This window comes from Oncorhynchus tshawytscha, linkage group LG01, assembly GCF_018296145.1.
Source record: "Oncorhynchus tshawytscha isolate Ot180627B linkage group LG01, Otsh_v2.0, whole genome shotgun sequence".
Classification (NCBI taxonomy): domain Eukaryota; kingdom Metazoa; phylum Chordata; class Actinopteri; order Salmoniformes; family Salmonidae; genus Oncorhynchus; species Oncorhynchus tshawytscha.
The window spans coordinates 66,128,431-66,152,926 of NC_056429.1; the positions used below are offsets into that span (position 1 = coordinate 66,128,431).

General features: G+C 44.8%; 1 protein-coding gene across 33 annotated transcripts in view; it reads right to left on the bottom strand.

The window, feature by feature from the left end:
- ank3a (ankyrin 3a) overlaps nucleotides 1-24,496 on the bottom strand; it is a 157,571-nt gene that overhangs the window by 81,227 nt on the left and 51,848 nt on the right. For 26 of the 33 annotated variants that reach the window (XR_006083763.1, XR_006083762.1, XR_006083756.1 and 23 more), the window contains exons 2-9: nucleotides 7,015-7,116; nucleotides 6,633-6,731; nucleotides 5,676-5,774; nucleotides 4,969-5,067; nucleotides 3,806-3,991; nucleotides 3,258-3,281; nucleotides 1,091-1,189; nucleotides 363-461 (exon numbers count right to left, since the gene is read on the bottom strand). Coding sequence is in view for 5 of the 33 variants with exons in the window: in XM_042324471.1 (XP_042180405.1) it covers nucleotides 363-461; nucleotides 1,091-1,189; nucleotides 3,258-3,281; nucleotides 3,806-3,991; nucleotides 4,969-5,067; nucleotides 5,676-5,774; nucleotides 6,633-6,731; nucleotides 7,015-7,116 (807 nt within the window). In the remaining 28 variants the exon portion in view is untranslated. The remainder of the gene's footprint in view (nucleotides 1-362; nucleotides 462-1,090; nucleotides 1,190-3,257; nucleotides 3,282-3,805; nucleotides 3,992-4,968; nucleotides 5,068-5,675; nucleotides 5,775-6,632; nucleotides 6,732-7,014; nucleotides 7,117-24,496) is intronic. The other 7 variants (XR_006083760.1, XR_006083754.1, XR_006083759.1 and 4 more) reach the window with 1 other exon arrangement.

Below are 24,496 nucleotides of genomic sequence, written 5' to 3' on the forward strand. Positions count from 1 at the left end.
AGCACACCTGTTAAATGAAATGCATTCCAGTTGACTACCTCATGAAGCTGGTTGAGAGAATGCCAAAAGTGTTCAAAGCTGTCATCAAGGTAAAGGATGGCTACTTTGAAGAATCTCAAATATCAAATATATTTTGATTTTTAACACTTTTTTGGTTGCTACATGACTCCATGTGTTCATATGTGTTATTTCATAGCTTTGATGTATTCAGTATTATTCTATGATGTAGAAAATAGTCCAAATAAAGAAAAACCCTTGAATGAGTAGGTGTCCAAACCTTTACTGGTACTGTATATTAATATATATATATATATATATATATATATGAACAATGTTGTATTAAATTCTGTGAAGGCACTCACCTTGGTCTTGCCATCTATTTTGGAGCCTCTGTCCAACAGCAATTTGACCATATTACTATTTCCTCTTTTAGATGCCACATGGAGAGGTGTGATGTCATTCTGTTAGAACAGAGAGAGGAGGTCGGAGTGACACACAGTACAGAGCTGTGAATATTGTCTGGATGTTGTCCATATGGCAATACTAATAAACCTAAACAGCATCTGACTCCAGCAAGGGAAAGACGCCAGCCTTATATTGTTACAAAAACATAATTTGAGAAACAAACAACAATTTGACAAACTGATATTCAAAGTATTCTGAATATCACGTGGTATGTTTAACTAAGTGGGTGGAAAGCTGTTTATTATTGAGTATTATACTCCATCTCTTGTGTAATTTACTGTGGAGCGAATCATTCATTACTGTCGACTTCCAACAGAAACACAAACACTACAGCTTGACACTGCCATTTCATATAATTACAAGCTATCATTGTTACCCATTAGGCTAAGCTCTAATGTTGACGCAGATAGGGGGTCTGTTGTTACATTCCTTGATACGTGTTGTTATGATTTTGACAATATCATTGTATGATCTGAGTACAGTATATTGGCAGTGGGAGGGTGGGGTGATTTGAAGCACTATATGATGCAAAGAGGATGCAGTCTGTCGTGTGTAATTTTCCATAGAGTGTAGTGGAGTGTGGCTAGTAGCTCCTCCTGTCCAGCAGAGGGCAGAGCAGCCTTACCCTGGCCATGAAGTCCACAGCGGCCCCTCGGTTCAGCAGAAGCGTGGCCACGTTGATGTTGCCATAGTGAGCAGCGATGTGGAGAGGAGTGAAGCCGCTCTGAGGGAGCAGGAGAGCAGAGCACACAACAACGACACAGGAGTCAGAGACAACCAAGGGTTTGATATTAGTCTCTCACATTGTCTATACTCGAATAAGTATACGGGCTACTACTGTACACATAAACAATCAAACATGACTTTTCTCACTGTGGCAGAGCAAGTCTTTGTTTTGAAAACCCGAACACAAATCCCGTAGACTAGAGTGTGAATGGTATGTTGATGTTCATATGTCATACCATTCGAAGTGATCATGAGCTTTCATGATTATTTCAACCTTACAACAGTTTTATACTGGACCGTAACACATTAACTAACACACAATAAGGATAGACATAGGGACATAAAGTCTGCAGTTATAGACTGTAGTTTATGCAGGATTACAACAGCCTGTTGACCCCATGTATCATAAATACATTGTGTCTTCATATGTGAATGTAACCTATTTAATTCACTGGGGGCTTCCTAATGAAACCATGGCTTAGAGGGAAGCAGCATTCCAAGCAAGAGGAATATAAGGGAAATGGCACATCTCAGCTAAAGGTATCCAATCAGAGAGATCATTTTAGATAAAGCTATCAATTTACAGAGATCCCCATTTCAATTAGCCAGTAAACCAATACAAGGCAGGTGGTTGACCACGCTTCCAGCACATAAACCACTAAGTTGTGAGCATTATACACTCTTCTATTTCTGTTCTAAGAATAATCAAATCAGCTTGAGGTTTCATTCAAATAAGATATATTTTTGCATGAAACACTTAATCATAAATGTAATATATCTGACATTCACCATGGGACACAGATGGTTCCATTAAGTTTAAAACATATTAGAAGGAGTTAATCCAACTACCCAAACTATTTATTGGCAATGCTTTTAGCATCTACTATCATGCAGTGATATCTACATTTACAAAGCCAAGTAAAGATACTAGCCATATCCACCAGCCTGGTAGCCATGCTGACCAAAACAGGCATTCTGAGAGGGCAGCCTGCTCTGCCATTGTTTTTGGTGGGGTGAGGTCCTTCTGTTTTTACTCTGGAAACAGCACTAACAGACATAACTAATGTCCCATGCAGAAGCCTAAAGGGGCTGGGGTTGGGAAATGAATATCTAAATGCAGTCTAATAAACAAACTAGTAGACCATTTCTCTGCTGCTGGGAGGCGGGGTTCCTTAAATCTAAAAGGCCAGATTATAGTAAAAATACAGTCTGCTAAACAGTAAGTCTTGTCTGTCTTGAGCCATAACGTGATTTATCATTAACAATGTTATGGCAGGATATCTATCTTGGTACCTATTAAAACCTTGGAACCCATAGAATCCTTGAAACCCATGGAAACCTTGAAACCCATAGAATCCTTGAAACCCATGGAACTCATAGAATCCTTGAAACCCATGGAATCCTTAGAACCCATGGAATCCTTGGAACCCATGGAATCCTTGGGACCCATGGTAACCTTGGAACCCATAGAATCCTTGAAACCCATGGAATCCTTGAAACCCATGGAATCCTTGGAACCCATGGAATCTTTGGGACCCATGGTAACCTTGGAACCCATAGAATCCTTGAAACCCATGGAAACCTTGGAACCCATGGAATCCTTGGAACCCATGGAATCCTTGGGACCCATGGTAACCTTGGAACCCATGGAATCTGTGGAAACCTTGAAACCTATGGAAACATTGGAACCCATGGAATCCTTGGAAAGAAACCTTGGAACCTATGGAATTCTTTCAAAACCTTGGGACCCGTGGAAACCTTGGAACTCGTGGAATCCTTGGAACCCATAGAAAACTTGGAACCCTTCTTGCCTCCAGCTACAGGTATCCACAGTCCACATCAGTATTAGTAAGACATGCTGCATTATTACAGAACGATTGCTCTCTTTCTATCAGTAATAAGAGACACACTACATGAATGAAGCAATGGGGAAAAGGCAAAAAAAAACTGAAAGAGAAGGGAGATATGGGGCTGCAGCAACACTAGTATATGGTATAGGGGGTTGTTTCTGTTTTTTTGGGGGGCTGCAATGGATAGAGTAAGTACTGTACAATGTACAGATATACCTCTGTCGTTCTATTCACCATCATCTAGGGGAGAGGGCACAAGACCGGCCAAGAGAGGAGAGAATTGGTGGTTAGTGTGCACACAACATCACACAACAAGGAGAGATTATAGGTGGAGTTACTCGAGTAGGTCTTTAGTTGGCCAGAGAAGTTGTGAATCACTCAACTTTACAATACAGAAACTGCCCCGCTGATGTTAAGATTAAAAGTTGCTAAATTCCAAACCAAACTGTCAGTTGTGGTTAAATTGTTCCATAAAGTCATGGTACAGCATCAGCCATATCTCTTTATATCTATCTGCATTATTCTTTCTCTCCTCTCTGTATTGTCTGACTCAGAATAATGTCATGCATTATTACATATGCACCTACACAAAACCTTAAAGAAAATAAACATAACAAAACAACTAAATAAACAACAAAGAAACACTTTTTTTTTAAATAGATTAAAACGGATGAACCTACTCATATGGGAAAAGAGCCAGAAAGACAGAGGTGAGAAGCAAAGGGAGAGAGATAACATTAGCAGAAGTGTAGTGTCGTGGTCACCTTGGACTCGACATCTGCATTGTGGTCGTTCTGGATAAGTAACGCTGCAGCCTTGGTGTCGTCCTTGCGGGCGGCGATGTGCAGGGCTGGCAGGCGGACCTTGCCCTTGGTGTCATTCTCCAGGAGCAGAGACACCACCTGGTCATGCCCCTGCTGCAGGGCCACCGCCAGAGGAGTGAACCCGTCCTGTTAGAGGGAGGCAGGGGGAAACTTAGAGGGGTAGGGGAAGTGAGTGACATAGACATCCCACATTTCCACAGCAATGCTGGGCCACCTGGGACTATAATACTGTGTTACTAAGGACACAATGCTACATGTCCACATGTATCAAATGTCGGATAGATGACGTCATGAAATCAATTTAAATAATTAATCTTTAGTATATTCTAACCAAGTCTAACCAAATATCTTACTTGCCTAAAATCCCCAAATCTATTGCACTTTGTCAAACATCAAACAGATACTTCACATTTCACTCTATATACAGTACATCTGACAGACTGCAGGAGGATAAACTGTATACATTACATAACACAGTATAGAGCATTTCTCTCCCACGTCTTTTCCCTTACATAATTCCCCTTTACAGTGTGTGTGTGTGTGTGTGTGTGTGGGGGGGGGGGAGACAGGTTTTGTGGACTGGACCAGTGGTTTTAACTGGTTGTACTGGTGGCTTTTCCTTACAGGCAGCAGATCCTGGCTCCAGCAGCAGGCAGCTCTCAGTGTAAACCAGACCATAGAGGCTGATGGGTATAAGGGACCTTATCTCTGGCCTGCTCAAGGTCATTCAGCTCTACTATACACTACCAATCAATGAGGCGTGCCTGCTGGAGTCCCTGAATCCACCACAGAGAGAGAGAGAGAGAGAGCGAGAGAGAGAGAGCGAGAGAGAGAGAGAGTGAGAAAGAGAGAGAGAGCGAGTGAGAAAGAGAGAGAGCAATAGAGCGAGAATGGGAGCGAGTGAGTGAAAGAGAGGGAGGTAGTAACAGAGAGAAAGAGGGAGATGGAAATAGAGAAAGAAAGAGGGGATGTATAGAGAGAGTAAAAGAGGTGTGGGGGAGAGGATGGAGGTAAGCAGAGCTGGAGGTTATATGGAGGCAGGGAGAGAGAGGGGGAGGAGAGCAGTGAACAACATAACAGGAAGGGTGGGCGGGGACACACACCTCGGTGGCCATACTCTGGCTGGAGTTGTGTCCCAGCAGGAAGCGTACCACCTCCAGATGGTTCTCCTGGGCAGCCATGTACAGTGGGGTGAAGCCATTCTACAAGAGAGGACCAACAGGAAACTCAACAATCAATCCCAAAGCACACAGAGTAGCCTATCTTATGACAAACAAATATATTATACTTTATCATTCCACAGCTCAGACAATTCATACAGTACTATACAAAGTACATTACACAACTTCCATTGTCATAGTGTGCAGTGGAAGAAAAGCACTCTTTGGTGGAGTGAAACATTCCGGTGATCTTTGTCAGCCCAGTTTATTGCTATTGATCTGAGGAATGTCTCAACGGGGCAATATTGTGATTTTTGATGAAAGGATATTTCCCCCTGTGAAACGCATGGACAGCACAATCCTAGAGAGTATATTCCCAGTCACAACCCTGACAGACTAATACCGCTGATCTGGCAGATCTCTCAAATGAATGATTTTCAAGTGGTGAACAGATATATAAAGATATGATTGTGTGGATGTTTCAATGATAATTATATGGTAATGTTAATATGTTAAAAGCTTCACATCGTGGAATACAGTGTGAGTCCTATACAGACTCCTTGTCGTTTGAATGTGTGTTTAATGGTGTGTTCTGATATGTTCTGTATCTCTGACCTGAGTTATGTGTGTGTGTGTTATGGATATCCTACCTGAGACTGTGCGTTGACATTGGCTCCATTGGTGACCAGCTCTTTCACCACTTCCGTTTGGCCGGCCAGGGAGGCTATGTGAAGAGCGGTGTTTCCTTTCTGCATTAGAGAGGAGAATGAGAGGCATGCCAGTTAATCTCTCCCCCACCTGTCCCAGTGTACCATTCCCCGCACCGCCTTGCCAAACCTCAGTTATGCCTTTGTAGCGCTGGCATTCTCGCTTTGGCCTCCCTCTGGCCCTGGCTGCCATTGATGTGTCACTTCCGCTGTACCACGTCCAAACACATAAACAAGCGGCCCTCGTCCCACCACCATAAATAAAACCGGTGTAGTTTTTTAATAAACTGCAAGCGGGGTCTGAGCGGTGTGTTGACCCCCGAGCATCCACGTGATGGAGTCTCTGATGTCAGCAACACTGTTGCACAATATCAACATAGCTCACATAGAGTACAGTACTGAACATGAGGAGGTGAGCATGTTTGACCTATGGATTATGACAACAGCTGGTAAAGACACCCGCTTTTGTGAGAGTTCCTAGTCTCTGCTCAGTGTTTGAGTAGTTTGAAGACTGTCCTTAGTGTTGCATTTTTCATAGTGCTCAGTGTTTATATATAACCTGTGTCTGCTTTCAATGGGAGAGAGGGAACACTAATGGTAGCCACAGTCTCCAAGTCTGTCTATGAACAAACATGGACATGCTGCTGGCCACACCAATGCTAACCACTGAATGCTCGGCTCATGTTGTGCTTGTGACCGACTGGGTCCAGAACCTGTGTCATCTGCAGACCTCGAAGCTAAGTCCACTGAATATCCGCCCTAGGAGCTAACGCAAGTCTTCAGGTCTCAGGCAAATGCTATTCATCATGCATACAGTTCACTAAACCACCTCTGCTACATGTGGCCCTACAGTGTTGGCCGACAGCAACAAAGCAGTAATAGATGCAGAGTGGGACTAACCTTGGTTGCTGCGTCCACATTGGCTTCTAGCTTCAGCAGCTCAGCCACCACCTCCACATGACCCTCCTTAGAGGCCAGATGAAGAGCGTTCAATCCATTCTGAAAGAAATGACAGAAAGTGTTTATATACATCTATAGCACCCATACATTCTCTGTAAAACAGACAGATTGTACACGTGGCGTGAGATTATTCAGATGAGGAGCTGCTATGCCTTTCAAGTCCATTGAAATGAGTGATTTGTGTTGTGGCCTTGTTAAATAAATGTCACACAGCCACAGGATTAAATGTATTTGATGCATATCGTTTCAGTTACATTAAAGTAATGTATTATGTACAAAATGAATGAACTGAGCAGCAGATGTTGGATATTAAGCCACCCACCTGGTTGCAGATGTTGATTTCCACCCCAGACTTCAGGTAGTCCAGGGCCTTTTCAAGGTTCCCAGCCCGCGCTGCTCGCAGGTAACTGGCATTGCTGTCCGACTAAGGATGGAGAGAGAGAGAAATATAGGTCAAATACAGTCCACATGCTATACAGACGTGTCTACTGCTCAACAGCAGAGGGCTAGAATGAAAACATCGTTTCATGTTCTCAGGGAGTCACTGCGATAAACAGTCACACACACACACACATACACACACATGTAAACACACACATTACACACAAACCAAACATCTCAGATACTGTACCAGAGTCATGTCTTTCTCAAATCCCAAAAACCCAAAGGTCTTTTGTTTTGTGTAGAACTGTAGCTATTTTTGAACTGTATTGCAAAGTAGAGTAACGGTGGACAGAAATAACACATCCCAAAGATCCAGCCAAACAAACTGAGCTATTATCTCAACACACTGTCCTTCTACGTCATCCTTTCTTCACATCAGATACCAGGACTCCTCTTGCTCTTCGTTATTTTAAGATGCCAGCAGCGATAAACCCAAATATCTCACGACTCCAGAGTAAGACAAGGGTGGGTGGTCCCGATTGTCAATAAAGAGACCTCTCTCTAACAGTAAAGATAAGAAAATACATTCTCAGGAGACAACTCTCTCAGTCCTCCTCTTCTAGAAACAGAGAATGTACTGTATTATCCCTCCTTTCTGCTTTGCTCTTCTTTATTTTAAGATAGAGACGGCTTTGTGAACAAAAAAAATGATGACACAAGCCATTTTGGGGTTTGCCCATGTAACAATTGTTTGTGTGTGGACGGGTATGTGTGTCTGTGTCTGTGCATGCATGTGTCTGTGTATGTATGAGTGTGCTTATGTGTGCGTGTCTGTCTTGCCAGCTCACGTCAGATTGTTCTGTTTGTGTCTGGGACATTACACAACAGAAACAGACACATAGCAAAGTCTGCACCTTTGCTTGCTGTAATTGTATGAAGTCGATTTCCAAAACCCAGCACCAGTACACATGCCCTCAGAGCATGCAGTTGAGATAGTCTGCTACATAAAATGGTCTCAGAGGCAAAATTCCCCTGAATTAACCAATGCCCAGACCTTCTAAATTTAGCCCGTTTCCAGAGACACTTACAGTAAACTGGCAGACCCAAACAACATGAGTGCCACAACCTATTCCCCACCCCCATACTTTTCCAGGAATAGCTCTGATGGCTTGATAAATGAACAAGACATTCTTCCAGATTGCTCCAGTGATAGGGACTCAGAGTGGACTGTGGGAGCAATGTCAGAAGAGTGTGTGTGTGTGTGTGTGTGTGTGTGTGTGTGTGTGTGTGTGTGTGTGTGTGTGTGTGTGTGTGTGTGTGTGTGTGTGTGTGTGTGTGTGTGTGTGTGTGTGTGGGAGTGAGTGAGTGAGTGAGTGAGTGAGTGAGTGAGTGAGTGAGTGAGTGAGGGAGTGAGGGAGTGAGGAAGTGAGTGAGTGAGGTAGTGAGGGAGGGAGGGAGAACAACACATTACCAATTTCATTGCTTTGGTCTTTGAAGAGACTAATGTAACAGTATATATGGACAAATGCCATTATGTTTCTCATTTAAACACCTGGGCATTTTCTGTAACAAAACCGTAGTGCTGTAACTATGAATATTAACATAGCTAAAGGGCATTGTTTGGCACATGGCAGAGGCAGTGATTCTCAATAGCAATGTGAATCTGAGGAGGGGTTATTTCAAAACAGGTGAGAACTTTCCATCCGATGACTCAAATGCCTCTAAAGGTATATCTCTCTAGTACAAAGCTTAGGACAACTCCTCCTTGACCTAGAACACTGGTAACCCCTGTCCTTCACTGTGAACAGTTAGTACTGCTGGCTCCTCTCCAGACTCAGCTAGTTGGCAGACTCCATCCCTCATTTCAGAACAAAATCCATTCCAGACCGTGTCATTAATAAATTACTCCTAGCACCCTTCCTCCAATTCTTGTTTTCTCAGTTAGAGACAACACATTATCTCAATGATTTGTAGAAATCTTCATAACAAAACATCAGGACAAGTGTCATAGGTCTATTATTCGGGGGCTTTTCTAGCGCAAACACACAAGCAGACACACTTTCCCACAGTGTGTGGTGGTTACATAACAAGCGCATGCTGTAAGTGACTGTCAAGGATCTCTGAGAAAAGTCTATGATAAAGTGGCTACTGGCTCTGAGGTTTGTTCAGTATCAGATGCTTGACTCTTAACTCAGACCTCTGCCATCAACATGTGAGGCCACTTAGCGTTATGGTGTCTCGTTGCTGTTGACAGTCAGACAACCAAACATCCATGTATGCCTCAACCCATGTCAACATACAAAGTAGAGGATCACGGATGGTGGTATCGTGGATACAGTGCTAGTGCTCCTCTGAAGTACAACTCTCATTGTGAAGAGCCCTCCCATTCAAGCCTACATAACTGACTCATGTTTGTCTGACCTTTATTTCCCAAGCTAAGCAATAACTTTCACCACTGTCACCACTCTCACCAAGACAACGGTGGAGTGATCCTGTGGAGTTTTTACTGCAGGTGAGTTGCATGTCTATCATTCATCATAAAGGAATCACCCAGATTCCCCATGTTCTTTGACATTCTGCTCCAGCGTATCTAAAGGGGATGCACTGTCAAGGAAGTTGGAGTAGAGGCCTCCAAAGATAAGACGTTCAATATGAAGTCACACTGAGTTCAGTGACCCAAGTGGCCCTGGCTCAACACAGAATTGGCCAGACTACAGTACAGTATATAAAGCTACGAGGCAACAGTCTTTTAAAACCAGTCTCTCCATCACAGGCAAATGACTAGCGACACGGGTGACCGCCATTTCAAATACCATCCCATCGCATTCAAGTCGGAGAGAGAAAATCGTCTTTGTGTGTAAGGCATTACAGGGGATGGAGAGAGATTAGCTTTGAAAATATGATTAAACTTTGCAGATCAGAAGTTCAAAGAAATTAGGCCATTAAAGAGTAGGCTAAGCCTGAAGGAATAGCTTTAATCTACTGTTAGATAGTTAAAGGGACTGGGGCTCCGTCGCTCTGACTGACGACTGATTCCCTGTTAAAGAGAAAGCTCTTATTTACTAATTCCGTCTGAATTATTATACAGCTCCACTTAGGCCAACAGCATCTCAACAGAAAACATGTGGCACATTTTCTGTTAAGCTGATATAAAAATGACAATCCAATATTGAGGCAGAGTAGTGCTGTAAAGAGTTTTGTTGAATTAGTGTTTGGCCCAGATATCACTTATGACATCATTGAGTCCGGGGGTTACTGTTTTGTGTGGAGTGATTTTCTTTGCAATATCCCCCACATGATGTCAATGTGACAAGTAGGTAGTAGAACAAAAACACAGACATACCCACACAGAGGCACTGCAAAGCATCCACCCACCCACACACACACGTATCTTCTATATTCTACATATAAATACACTCGCACACACACACACGGCATGTTGATGTCTGTGCTCCAGGCTGCTGGTTAGCTCAGTTTGAGCCCAGAACCCACATCATTGTCTCATTTATCCCCTGGCCTGCATCGATACAAAAACACAGCCTAGGGCCACATGAGCTTAGAATGCCGATTGGTGCAAAAAAGCATCCAACCACCACACAGACACGCACTTTCTATTGGGGAAAAACAACACTATTGACAGGTTAGTGCATTCATTGTGGAGCTATTAGTTAGACAGATATCATTGCAAATTATGTTTTTCTCAAAGGGCCATTGGTGTACAGTAGATGTGGACCAGTACTAGAATAGTTAATGGCTTATAATGGGAAAGTATTGACAGCAGGATCATAAGCACTTCTATTTACCGTTAGCAAATCATCCCCATAGGTCATGCTCAGAGTCATTTTATGCAGGTACATAATGGTTAATACCATGAAAACAAATGGACAAAACAGAAAATCTGTCCAACAGTATATATAATGTTGAAGTGTAAAGGATGCAAGGGAAATGAGTGATTCTACCACATGTGTACTGAACAAAAATATAAATGCAACATACAACAATTTCAAAGATTTTACTGAGTTAAAGTTCATATAAGGAAATCAGTCAATTGAAATGAATGAATTAGCTTCCTTCAATAATATTGATCTAAATAGCTATGCACCACATCTCTTTGTGGACTTCTATCCCTATCTCTGACTGAGTCACTTAGTTAGACAACATGTGATTGGCTGAAAATGTGGCTAGCGAGAGCATCCTTCTGATTCTAACCTAAGAAGGATTCTTGAAAAATACAACAAAAACACTGGTACCTGCACATGCTGTGCTCTCAGCTCTAATATAGGCTACAACTATATATAGTGCCTTCAGAAAGTATTCAGACCCCTTGACTTTTTCCACATTTTGTGATGTTACAGCCTTATTCTAAAATTGATCAAATAGTTTTCCCCCCTCATCAATCTAAACATGATACCCCATAATGACAAAGCAAAAACAGGTTTTTAGAAATGTTTGCTAATTTATGAAAAAATATATATGACATTTACATAAGTATTCAGACCCTTTACTCAGTACTTTGTTGAAGCACCTTTGGCAGCAATAACAGCATTCAGTCTTCTTGGGTATGACGCCACAAGCTTCTCTGCAGATCCTTTCTAGCTCTGTCAGGTTGGATGGGGAGCGTTGCAGCACAGTTATTTTCAGGTCTCTCCAGAGATGTTCGATTGGGTTAAAGCCCGGGCTCTGGCTGGGCCTCTCAAAGACATTCAGAGACTTGTGCCAAAGCCACTCCTGCATTGGCTTGGCTGTGTGCTCGGGGTCATTGTTCTGTTGGAAGGTGAACCTTCACCCCAGTCTGAGGTCCTGAGCGCTCTGGAGCAGGTTTTCATCAAGGATCTCTCCGTACTTCGCTCCGTTCATCTTTGCCTCTATCCTGACTAGTCTCCCAGTCCCTGACTCTGAAAAACATCCCCACAGCATGATGCTGACACCACCATGCTTCACCATAGGGATGGTGCCAGATGTGCTCCAGATGTGACGGTTGGCATTCAGGCCAAAGTATTCAATCTTGGTTTCATCAGACCAGAGGATCTTGTTTCTCATGGTCTGAGAGTCTTTAGGTGCCTTTTGTGAAACTACAAGCGGGCTGTCATATACCTTTTACTGAGGAGTGGCTTCCGTCTGGCCACTCTACCATAATGGGCTGATTGGTGGAGTGCTGCAGAGATGGTTGTCCTTCTGGAAGGCTCTCCCATCTCCACAGAGGAACTCTGGATCTCTGTCAGAGTGACCATCGGTTTGTTGGTCACCTCTCTGACCAAGGCTCTTCTCCCACGTTTGCTCAGTTTGGCCGGGCGGCCAGCTCTAGGAAGAGTCTTGGAGGTTCCCAACTTCTACCATTCAAGAATGATGGAGGCCACTGTGTTCTTGGGGACCTTCAATGCTGCAGAAATGTTTTGATACCCTTCCCCTGATCTGTGTCGTAACACAATCCTGTCTCGGAGCTCTACGGACGGTTCCTGTGGGACCTTGTATAGACAGGTGTGTGCCTTTCTAAATCATGACCAATCAATTGAATTTACCACAGGTGGACTCCAATTAAGTTGTAGAAACATCTTAAGGATTATCAATGGAAACAGGATGCACCTGAGCTCAACTTCGAGTCTCATAGCAAAGGGTCTGAATACTTATGTAAATCAGGTATTTAAAAAAGTATATATACATTTGCAAAAAATTAAAACCTGTGTTTTGCTTTGTCATTATGTGGTATTGTGTGTAAACTCAGCAAAAAATGAAACATCCTCTCACTGTCAACTGCATTTATTTTCAGCAAACTTAACATGTGTAAATATTTGTTTGAGAAACAACTGAGACATAATCTAAACAAGTTCCACAGACATGTGACTAATAGAAATGGAATAATGTGTCCCTGAACAAAGGGGGGGGGGGTCAAAATCAAAAGTAACAGTCAGTATCTGGTGTGGCCACGTGCTGCATTAAGTACTGCAGTGCATCTCCTCCTCATGGACTGCACCAGATTTGCCAGTTTTTGCTGTGAGATGTTTCCCCATTCTTCCACCAAGTCACCTGCAAATTCCGGGACATTTCTGGGGGGAATTGCCCTAGCCCCCACCCTCTGATCCAACAGGTCCCAGACGTGCTCAATGGGATTGAGATCTCTTCGCTGGCCATGGCAGAACACTGACATTCCTGTCTTGCAGAAAATCACACACAGAATGAGCAGTATGGCTAGTGGCATTGTCATGCTGGAGGGTCATGTCAGGAGGAGTCTGCAGGAAGGGTACCACATGAGGGGGGAGGCGACGTTGTTGCCGGTGATGTCTGATGAGGACCTGCCTTACAACAGGCCTACAAGCCCTCAGTCCAGCCTCTCTCAGCCTATTGCGGACAGTCTGAGCACTGATGGAGGGATTGTGCATTCCTGGTGTTTCTCGGGCAGTTGTTGTTGCCATCCTGTACCTGCCCCGCAGGTGTGATGTTCGGATGTACCGATCCTGTGCAGGTGTTGTTACACGTGGTCTGCTACTGCATGGACGATCAGCTGTCCGTCCTGTCTCCCTGTAGCGCTATCTTAGGCTTCTCACAGTACGGACATTGCAATTTATTGCCCTGGCCACATTTGCAGTCCTCATGCCTCCTTGCAGTGTGCCTAAGGCACGTTCACGCAGATGAGAAGAGACCCTGGGCATCTTTCTTTTGGTGTTTTCAGAGTCAGTAGAAAGGCCTCTTTAGTGTCCTACGTTTTCATAACTGTGACCTTAATTGCCTACCGTCTGTAAGCTGTTAGTGTCTTAACGTCTATTCCACAGGTGAATGTTCATTCATTGTTTATGGTTCATTGAAGAAGCCTGAGAAAAAGTGTTTAAACCCTTTACAATGAAGATCTGTGAAGTTATTTGTATTTTTACAAATTATCTTTGAAAGACAGTGTCCTGAAATAGGGCCGTTTATTTTTTTTCTAAGAAAATAATAAGGCTGTAACGTAACAAAATGTAGAAAAAGTCAAGGGGTCTGAATACTTTCCGAAGGCACTATATTGCTGTTGTATTTCACCCCCTTTTTATCCCAAATTTAGATCTTGTCTCATCGCTGCAACTTCCCAACGGGGCTCGGGAGGTGAAGGTTGAGTCATGCGTCCTCCGAAACATGACCCTTCAAATCACGCTTCTTAACACCCGCCCACTTAACCCGGAAGCCAGCCGCACCAATATGTTGGAGGAAACACTGTTCAACTGACGATGGGGTCAGCCTGCAGGTGACTGCCCCGCCACAAGGATTCGCTAGAGCGCGATGAGCTAAGTAAAGCCCCCGGCCAAACCCTCCGCTAACCCGGACAACGCCGGGCCAATTGTGCACCGCCCTATGGGACTCCCAATCAAGGTCGGATGTGATACAACCTGGGATCGAACCCAGGTCTGTAGTGACGCCTCTAGCACTGCGATGCAGTGCCATAGACCACTGCGTCACTCGAGAGGCCCACATGCTATAACTCTGATACAACTATATACATCTGGATATGAGAGCCCACACCCAGGCACAAAATATAGGGAAGGGAAAGAAGTTATCTCTAGGTCAGTGCTACAATGGTTTGCGCGTGCGCGTGCGCGCGCACACACACACACACACACACACACACACACACACACACACACACACACACACACACACACACACACACACACACACACACGCACACGCACACGTATAGCAGATCAGAGGACAATTATCAGTGGAGAGATTATCCACCAAATTCAAGCCATCCACAAAGCCTTAAGAAATTCCCTATGCAAGCAGCAGGATGCTCTACGCTGCACATCTGATTTCCCCTTATCACATTACCTGTCAAGGTCAGCTGGTTTGCACTGGATCCCTGACAAAGAGCATCCTTTAGATAGTTCGCTCTAGTGCAAACACAAACTGGAAATTACAAAGCCCATATTGCCACCAGTGTTATTCACTTATGCCCTTATGCCAAACAAACAAAATGTCCTCTGTAGTAGGAGAACCAGCCTCTCCAACACAGATAGCTACATGTTTGTGTCTCGTAACCATCCTGCGTCCATGCACTACGCTGCACCACAAGGCTATACTATAGGGACTGGTGACCTCTGAGTGACGATCAAATCGAACTATCAAACTAACTCCTCACCACAATCCCCTTTCACAACTCCTCACAAGGCAGTAGTGATACAAAAATTGAAACAATTCCAGGGAACACTTACTATTGTCAGGAAGTCTGCTGCCTCTTCCACAGCCATGTTTCCCCCTCTCTCTCTGCAGTTCAGGAGTGAAACCTGAGCTCTCAATTAGCTCTGTTCCAAGCAGAACCACACTCAGTACACAGCACAGCACAGGGAGAGGGACAGGGAAGAGCAAGATGCCATTATGTCAGGTGACCAAGGCAAAAAAAGAGCAAATCCCAACCCAGCAGGACACCCAAAATAACGCTTCCTTGATGATCCACGCAATGAAGGGATGGAGGCAGAGAGGTAAAGAGGAAGAGAGGTTAGCTTCTGTATCTAACCTTCCAAGAGAAGTTAACAATCCCCTCTGTAAGTGTTTGTCTGTCTCCGACATACAAAATTACACATGCCAAATCCTTTTCTCCCTCTCCCTCCCTCACGCCCACTCTTTGTCATCCCAGATCTCCCAGATCTCACTCAGAATGTTCCCTAGAAATGGCAGGGTCTAGGACAGGGAGAACACCCTGACTTACCATACTAGTAGATAGAACTTCCTCCCCCGTCTCTTACTCTAACGCTCTCTCAGAGGGGGGGTAAATGTAATCGTGATATCCAAGGATAGGGAGGGAGGGGGACACTGAAAATAGCAGCTGAAACAAATACTTTTGCTAAAAGGGGTCAACCCTGTCAACCCACTCTCCTCACTCTGTCGTTCTCTCTCCCTCCCACCGCCAATGCCAGCACGAGACTATTTATTGTCATCCTGCTTATCAGCTCTTTTCCCCCACAAAAGGAGTGTGTGTGTGTGCGTGGTGTTTGTGTGCATGCATGCACTTGTGTGTTTGTGTGTGTGCGCATGTATGTATGTGTGTGTATAAGGGGGCTTCCTATCCAAACAACAGGGAGGTGGAGGGCTGGTGGGGACCTGCAGGGCACAACAATGCCGCCAGACGCTATTTCGGGGGGCACAACTAGTCAATGGGGACAGTTTGAGGAGGGATTAAGGGGACTTTCCCTCTGGTATTAAGGACACCCCACCCTCCCACATCCACCCCCTTAACACACGCCCCACATAGATCAGACAGGAGACAGCCTGGGTCCCACTATCTGGCATGAACCCCCCCAGTTGATCTCTATCCCTTTCGGACGGCTTTGCACACGCCCTCCCCCGTCACCATATTATAGACACTGAACGCCTCAATATTCATCCTGAAAACAGTGATTCTTGGTTTTGTTTATGCTTTGAACATTCTTTTTTCTGTAAGTCATCACTATTGTATTGCTATGTATAAGTGCAAAGCTCCAAGATTGAGAAATGTACCCCTTTTTTTCAAAATAGCTTGTTCTTCTCTCAAATGTGATTTTGTTGGACTGCCCCTGGTATTTGGAGATACGACAAACACAGTTCATCAACATGAGACAAGAGGCAACTATTTATAGGCCAGCAAGTCTTTGTTCTGCCAACTCTGCAGACAAGACACGTCCCCAGACACGCGCGCGCACGCAAGCACGCACACACACACACACACACACACACACACACACACACACACACACACACACACACACACACACACACACACACACACACACACACACACACACACACACACACACACACACACACACACACACACACCCAAGCTGGGTTGTCATTGGCTGTCACAGCTCCAGAGGAATAGCCTCCCTTGCATTCTGGGTAAGTACAATGTCTACTTCAAAAGCACACAGTGGAGTGAGTGACGCACCGTGATGTGCCATGGAACAGTCAGCTGGAACACGTGACTGGTAGATCACAGGTCCTTCCCAGGAACAACATCCGCTTTGGAACGGGCTGTTACCATGGCAACACGTGAGGTTACAGTGGAGGAGGAAAAGAGTCAAGCCCACTTGCAAAAAATTCTCACACACACACACACACACTCACACACTGTACATCAACAACCATTACACAAGCGAATCAACTCTGCACAGGAGCCTTGAAGACAACATGAAGTATCATGTCATATGATTTCAATGTACTGTAGCCTGTCTGATCAAATTACATAGAAAATCATGCAATAATGATCAATAAAATCACATGACGCACACCCCTTTTTAAAGGCTATCAAAGGCCTAAAACAGAACATTGCCTTTAAAAAAAATGTTTTATTAACTGGTGGCCTTTGGTGTGTTGAACCCAGATAACAAATGACTAAAGAGGGTCTGCCTTCAGAGCGAATTGAGAGCATGCACTGTATAACAGCATGCAGAGCTAAGAAGCAAAGACTGTTTTCTTGGTATTGTACAGCTCTTAGTATCAGCTCAGCATGGGTCTTCTGAGACCAGACAAACCATGAGTGTTCCAAATGAGTTGACATTAAATGAATCTCACAGCAAAAGCACATTCGCTTAATAAAGGCTCTACCAGTACGATCTTCCAGAAAGTCAGTTTCCTCAGGGATCGCTTTACCCCTTGGCTAAACAAACATGAAACCAAGTTATAGAACATGATAGGATAGTCTAAGGCTATAAGATAAAACATAACACCTAAATGTAAAAATATAGAAGCCATCCAGGAGGAAAACCATGTGGAGGACTTGTGTAGAAAAGCCACCAAAGGAGCAAGATATGTACTGCAGAGATCTGGCTCAAGGGCACAACAACACTAAGTCACCTGGGATGTGAAAACATCAGAGATGTGGGTGGAAAGGAGAGAGAGAGAGAGAGAGAGAGAGAGAGAGAGAGAGAGAGAGAGAGAGAGAGAGAGAGAGAGATGGGGGGACGCAAAGCAACAGAGGGAAAACGAGAGGGAAGCAGAATAATAGGCTGGACCATGAGAAAACCTTCAGACAGGGGGACCCATTCTACTGTCAATACACCTGCAGGCTGAGTGTGAGTAGAAGGGGAATCCACTGACATGGGGGGATCTGGTTGTCATATTGGATTTCCTAGAAAAATCTAACTCAGCTGAATATTTCAAACCTACACACATCACTCACTATGTAGCTTCACACAGATTCAGACAGAGAGAGAAGGAAAGAGAGAAAACTGAGAATGGATGGTCCGTATTTTTGGACCATTGTCATTGGGGAAGGAGAGAGAGAGAGAGAAGATAGTCTAGAATTGTGGTATGGTATGGTAGGAATCCAGTGACATCATCACATTCCGTGCAGAGACCTGCACGGCAGTGTGTGTGCTGAGCGGAGGAACACAGGACTCTAGTGGAGGATCCATGACAATGCCACCATTAACATAACATAATAACAGCCAGACACTGTGCGGAAGTAAAAAAGATGCTGTGCACTGCTCCTACTAGGTCTGATGTTCCTATGGATGATACTTCCTAGGGGCCAAACACACAGTCATGCATGAGAACCTGTGCGTCTTGTATTAACAAGTTATAAACACAAAACCACTCTCTTTCAATACCTTTTTTAGAGGAGGTCAACACATGAGCTAGCTGTGACAATAACATGGTAAAACCATGAAGGTTTGGTACACTACTTAAAATGAAGATGAAAGGAGCCACAATAATTACATCCAATCTTGGGTGAGTAGGGAGCATAAGTGAGCATGTGTCTGTGAGTGTGTGTGGGAGAGAGAGAGTGAGAGGAGACAGTGAAAAAGACAGAGCTCTTCTGATATCACATAGCTGCAGCAGCCCACTGCTTTTTCCCCATTACACACGTCAATGAATTGCACATCATCTCCCTTCTCTGCCCTTGCCCCCATTGGCTCTCTACACGACTGTTCACCCTTGGGTGAGGTCGATGACTTAAGACTTCATTTTCAGCCCAGTAACTGGCATGGCCCTTGGGTACATAAACCTTGGCCCACGCATTCTAATGTATTTCCCCCTGGCAATATGATTATGAATCAAAAGTCAATTGAGCCATTGAGGGGATAGCTATGTTGTCTCGACTTCCGCCAAAGTCGGTTCCTCTCCTTGTTCGTGCAGCGTTCGGCGGTCGACGTCACCGGTCTTCTAGCCATCGCCGATCCATCTTTAATTTTCCATTTGTTTTGTCTTGTTTTCCCACACACCTGGTTTACATTCCCTCATTACTTGTCGTGTATTTAACCCTCTGTTCCCCCCATGTCTGTGTGTGAAATTGTTTGTTGTAAAGTGTTTGTGCACTCTGACTGGTTCGCGACGGGTTATTTGTATCCATATTTGTTGTTCTGGGTGCCGTTGGTTTTGCATATTAAACTGCTCCGGTTATTACCCAGTTCTGCTCTCCTGCACCTGACTTCCATGCAGCCAAATCAAATCAAATCAAATTGTATTTGTCACATACACATGGTTAGCAGATGTTAATGCGAGTGTAGCGAAATGCTTGTGCTTCTAGTTCCGACAATGCAGTAATAACCAACGAGTAATCTAGCTAACAATTCCAAAACTACTACCTTATACACACAAGTGTAAAGGGATAAAGAATATGTACATAAAGATATATGAATGAGTGATGGTACAGAGCGGCATAGGCAAGATGCAGTAGATGGTATCGAGTACAGTATATACATATGAGATGAGTATGTAAACAAAGTGGCATAGTTTAAAGTGGCTTGTGATACATGTATTACATAAAGATGCAGTGGATTATATAGAGTACAGTATATACGTATACATATGAGATAAATAATGTAGGGTATGTAAACATTATATTAAGGAGCATTGTTTAAAGTGGCTAGTGATATATTTTACATCAATTCCCATCAATTCCCATTATTAAAGTGGTTGAGTCAGTGTGTTGGCAGCAGCCACTCAATGTTAGTGGTGGCTGTTTAACAGTCTGATGGCCTTGAGATAGAAGCTGTTTTTCAGTCTCTCGGTCCCAGCTTTGATGTACCTGTACTGACCTCGCCTTCTGGATGATAGCGGGGTGAACAGGCAGTGGCACGGGTGGTTGTTGTCCTCATGATCTTTATGGCCTTCCTGTGACATCGGGTGGTGTAGGTGTCCTGGAGGGCAGGTAGTTTGCCCCCGGTGATGCGCTGTGCAGACCACACTACCCTCTGGAGAGCCTTACGGTTGTGGGCGGAGCAGTTTCCGTACCAGGCGGTGATACAGCCCGACAGGATGCTCTCGATTGTGCATCTGTAGAAGTTTAGAAGTTTAGTGTAGAAGAGTGCTTTTGATGACAAGCCGAATTTCTTCAGCCTCCTGAGGTTGAAGAGGCGCTGCTGCGCCTTCTTCACGATGCTGTCTGTGTGGGTGGACCAATTCAGTTTGTCTATGATGTGTATGCCGAGGAACTTAAAACTTACTGCCCTCTCCACTACTGTTCCATCGATGTGGATAGGGGGTGTTCCCTCTGCTGTTTCCTGAAGTCCACAATCATCTCCTTAGTTTTGTTGACGTTGAGTGTGAGGTTATTTTCTGACACCACACTCCGAGAGCCCTCACCTCCTCCCTGTAGGCCGGCTCGTCATTGTTGGTAATCAAGCCTACCACTGTTGTGTCGTCCGCAAACTTGATGATTGAGTTGGAGGCGTGCGTGGCCACGCAGTCGTGGGTGAACAGGGAGTACAGGAGAGGGCTCAGAACGCACCCTTGTGGGGCCCCAGTGTTGAGGATCAGCGGGGTGGAGATGTTGTTACCTACCCTCACCACCTGGGGGCGGCCCGTCATGAAGTCCAGTACCCAGTTGCACAGGGTGGGGTCGAGACCCAGGGTCTCGAACTTGGAGGGCACTATGGTGTTAAATGCCGAGCTGTAGTCGATGAACAGCATTCTCACATAGGTATTCCTCTTGTCCAGATGGGTTAGGGCAGTGTGCAGTGTGGTTGAGATTGCATCGTCTGTGGACCTATGTGGGCGGTAAGCAAATTGGAGTGGGTCTAGGGTGTCAGGTAGGGTGGAGGTGATATGGTCCTTGACTAGTCTCTCAAAGCACTTCATGATGACGGAAGTGAGTGCTACGGGGCGGTAGTCGTTTAGCTCAGTTACCTTAGCTTTCTTGGGAACAGGAACAATGGTGGCCCTCTTGAAGCATGTGGGAACAGCAGACTGGGATAGGGATTGATTGAATATGTCTGTAAACACACCAGCCAGCTGGTCTGCGCATGCTCTGAGGGCGCGACTGGGGATGCCGTCTGGGCCTGCAGCCTTGCGAGGGTTAACACGTTTAAATGTTTTACTCACCTCGGCTGCAGTGAAGGAGAGTCCGCATGTTTTGGTTGCGGGCCGTGTCAGTGGCACTGTATTGTCCTCAAAGCAGGCAAAAAAGTTATTTAGTCTGCCTGGGAGCAAGACAAGCCTTTGACCTCCGGCGCTGACAGAGTTGGCCGCCTCGCTTCGCGTTCCTAAGAAACTATGCAGTTTTTTGTTTTTTTACGTGTTATTTCTTAGATTGGTACCCCAGGTCATCTTAGGTTTCATTACATACAGTCGAGAAGAACTACTGAATATAAGAGCAGCGTCAACTCACCATCAGTATGACCAAGAATATGACTTTCGCGAAGCGGATCCTGTGTTCTGCCTTTCACCCAGGACAACGGAATGGATCCCAGCCGGCGACCCAAAAAAGCGACTTCGTAAAAGAGGGAAACGAAGCGGTCTTCTGGTCAGACTCCGGAGACGGGCACATCGCGCACCACTCCCTAGCATATTTCTCACCAATGTCCAGTCTCTTGACAACAAGGTTGATGAAATCCGAGCAAGGTAGCATTCCAGAGGGACATCAGGGACTGTAACATTCTTTGCTTCACGGAAACATGGCTCACTCGAGAGACGCTATCGGAGTCGGTGCAGCCAGCGGGTTTCTCCACGCATCGCGCCGACAGAAACAAACATCTTTCTGGTAAGAAGAGGGGCGTGGGCGTATGCTTTATGGTTAACGACGTGGTGTGGTCACAACAACATACAGGAACTCGAGTCCTTCATTTCACCTGATTTAGAATTCCTCACAATCAAATGTCGACCGCATTATCTACCAAGGGAATTCTCTTCGATTATAATCACAGCCGTATATATTCCCCCCCAAGCAGACACATCGATGGCTCTGAACAAACTTTATTTGACTCTTTGCAAACTGGAAACCACATATCCTGAGGCTGCATTCATTGTAGCTGGGGATCTTAACAAGGCTAATCTGAAAACAAGACTCCCTAAATTGTATCAGCATATCGATTGAGCCAGTCATGCACCCCTTGCATATATAGTGCTATACCAAAACAGCAATACAGTTGGGGGACTGTAATATCTCTCAATGGTAAGTGTTCCACAGCAAGAAGACAGTCTTTCAGGTGCTTTCATATACTCACTTCTACACCCATAATCAAGGCTGAATAAATCAAATACATTTTATTAGGCACATGTTCCAAATACAACAGGTGTAGGCAGACCTTACAGTCAATTGCTTACTTACAAGCCCCTAACCAACAATGCAGTTTAACAAATATGAATAAGAATTAGAAATGAAATTAACAAGTAGTTAAATGCAGCAGTAAAGTAAAAATAGAGAGTCTATATACAGGGGGTACAGGGGGTACCGGTGCAGAGTCAATGTGTGGGAGCACCGGTTAGTTGAGGTAATTCCAAGATGGCGTAGCAGTCAGACGTCTTGTCGTGTCGTGTCCCTTGTATATATCGTTTTTTTACATATTTTTCTTCGCATATCTTTTAAAACATTTTGCTAAACCTCAACATCTAAATACTCTCCTGCAACCCGCCTCACCCAATGTAGCATGGATCTTTTTTTCTAAAGTATTTATATTTACTTCGGATCCGGAACCCCTCAACTGAAGCTAGCCAGCTAACTACCAGCTATTAGTCAGCAAACCATTGCTAGAGGTCATCAGCTAACCTTTAGCTCGGAAAGCTCTCGCCAGTTCGAACAACGTGACTCTAACCAGAGCATAACGGACCTATTATTTTTATCCCCGGATTCCCACCGCAAACGGAACATTTTCATCTGGATCTTCACAACTAGCTAACTAGCTAACCGCAACCCCGGATGACTACTCCTGGCTAGTGTTTCCATCCACTTAGCTTGAAGCTAGCCCGGCCAGAGCTCCTGTGCTACCACCGAAGCATACTCCTGGGCTACAATATCCGGACCCATGACCGGTCTATCGATGTCACCGCATGAAGAGGCATAAACAGACTTAACCCCATTGCGATGTCCCCCAAAGGCTAACTTTCTAGCCCTTGCTATCTGCTTGCTTGCTAATTCGGCCTGCTAACTGCTAGCTTGTTTAGCCCCAGTCTGCTAACTGCTAGCTTGTTTAGCCCCGGCCTACTAACCGTTAGCTTGTTAGCACAGGCCTGCTAACTGTCTGAATCGCCGCGTCCCCAGCCAGCCCAACCACTCACTGGACCCATATTTACTTTCAATCTCTTTTCGATTTTGAATTCAATTATACCTTCCGGTAACCTGCCTCACCCAATGTGATACGGAATCGCTATTATTTTTAATTTTTAGAACACATTCAAGAACCTCCAGAAGCTAACCAGCTAACTAGCTACAAACTATTTAGTCACTTTTAGCCACTGCTAGCGGCTTTTACCTTCTGCACAGCCAGCCAGTTTTTTTTAGCCTGGATAATACTCGCCAGTCTAGCTTCCCTGTCCCATCCACCGCTGCCCCCTGGACACTGTGATCACCTGGCTACATAGCTGATGCCTGCTGGACTGTCCATTAATCACGGTACTCCATTCTGCTTGTTTATGTTTTATCTGTCGGCCCCAACCGCACTCAGGCTCTGTGTGTAGGTAATCCGACCCTCTCTGCCTAGTCAACGCCAATTTACCTGCTGTTGTTGTGCTAGCTGATTAGCTGTTGTTGTCTCACCTACTGTTTTAGCTAGCTCTCCCAAACAACACCTGTGATTACTGTATGCCTCGCTGTATGTCTCTCTCAAATGTCAATATGCCTTGTATACTGTTGTTCAGGTTAGTTATCATTGTTTTAGTTTAAAATGGAGCCCCTAGTTCCACTCTTCATACCCCTGATACCTCCTTTGTCCCACCTCCCATACATGCGGTGACCTCACCCATTACAACCAGCATGTCCAGAGATACAACCTCTCTTATCATCACCCAGTGCCTAATACCCCTGTCTGCGCATTATGCCCTGAATATATTCTACCATGCCCAGAAATCTGCTCCTTTTATTCTTTGTCCCCAACGCTCTAGGCGACCAGTTTTGATAGCCTTTAGCCGCACCCTCATACTACTCCTCCTCAGTTCCACGGGTGATGTGGAGGTAAACCCAGGCCCTGCAAGTCCCCAGGCACCCTCATTTGTTGACTTCTGTGATCGAAAAAGCCTTGGTTTCATGCATGTCAACATCA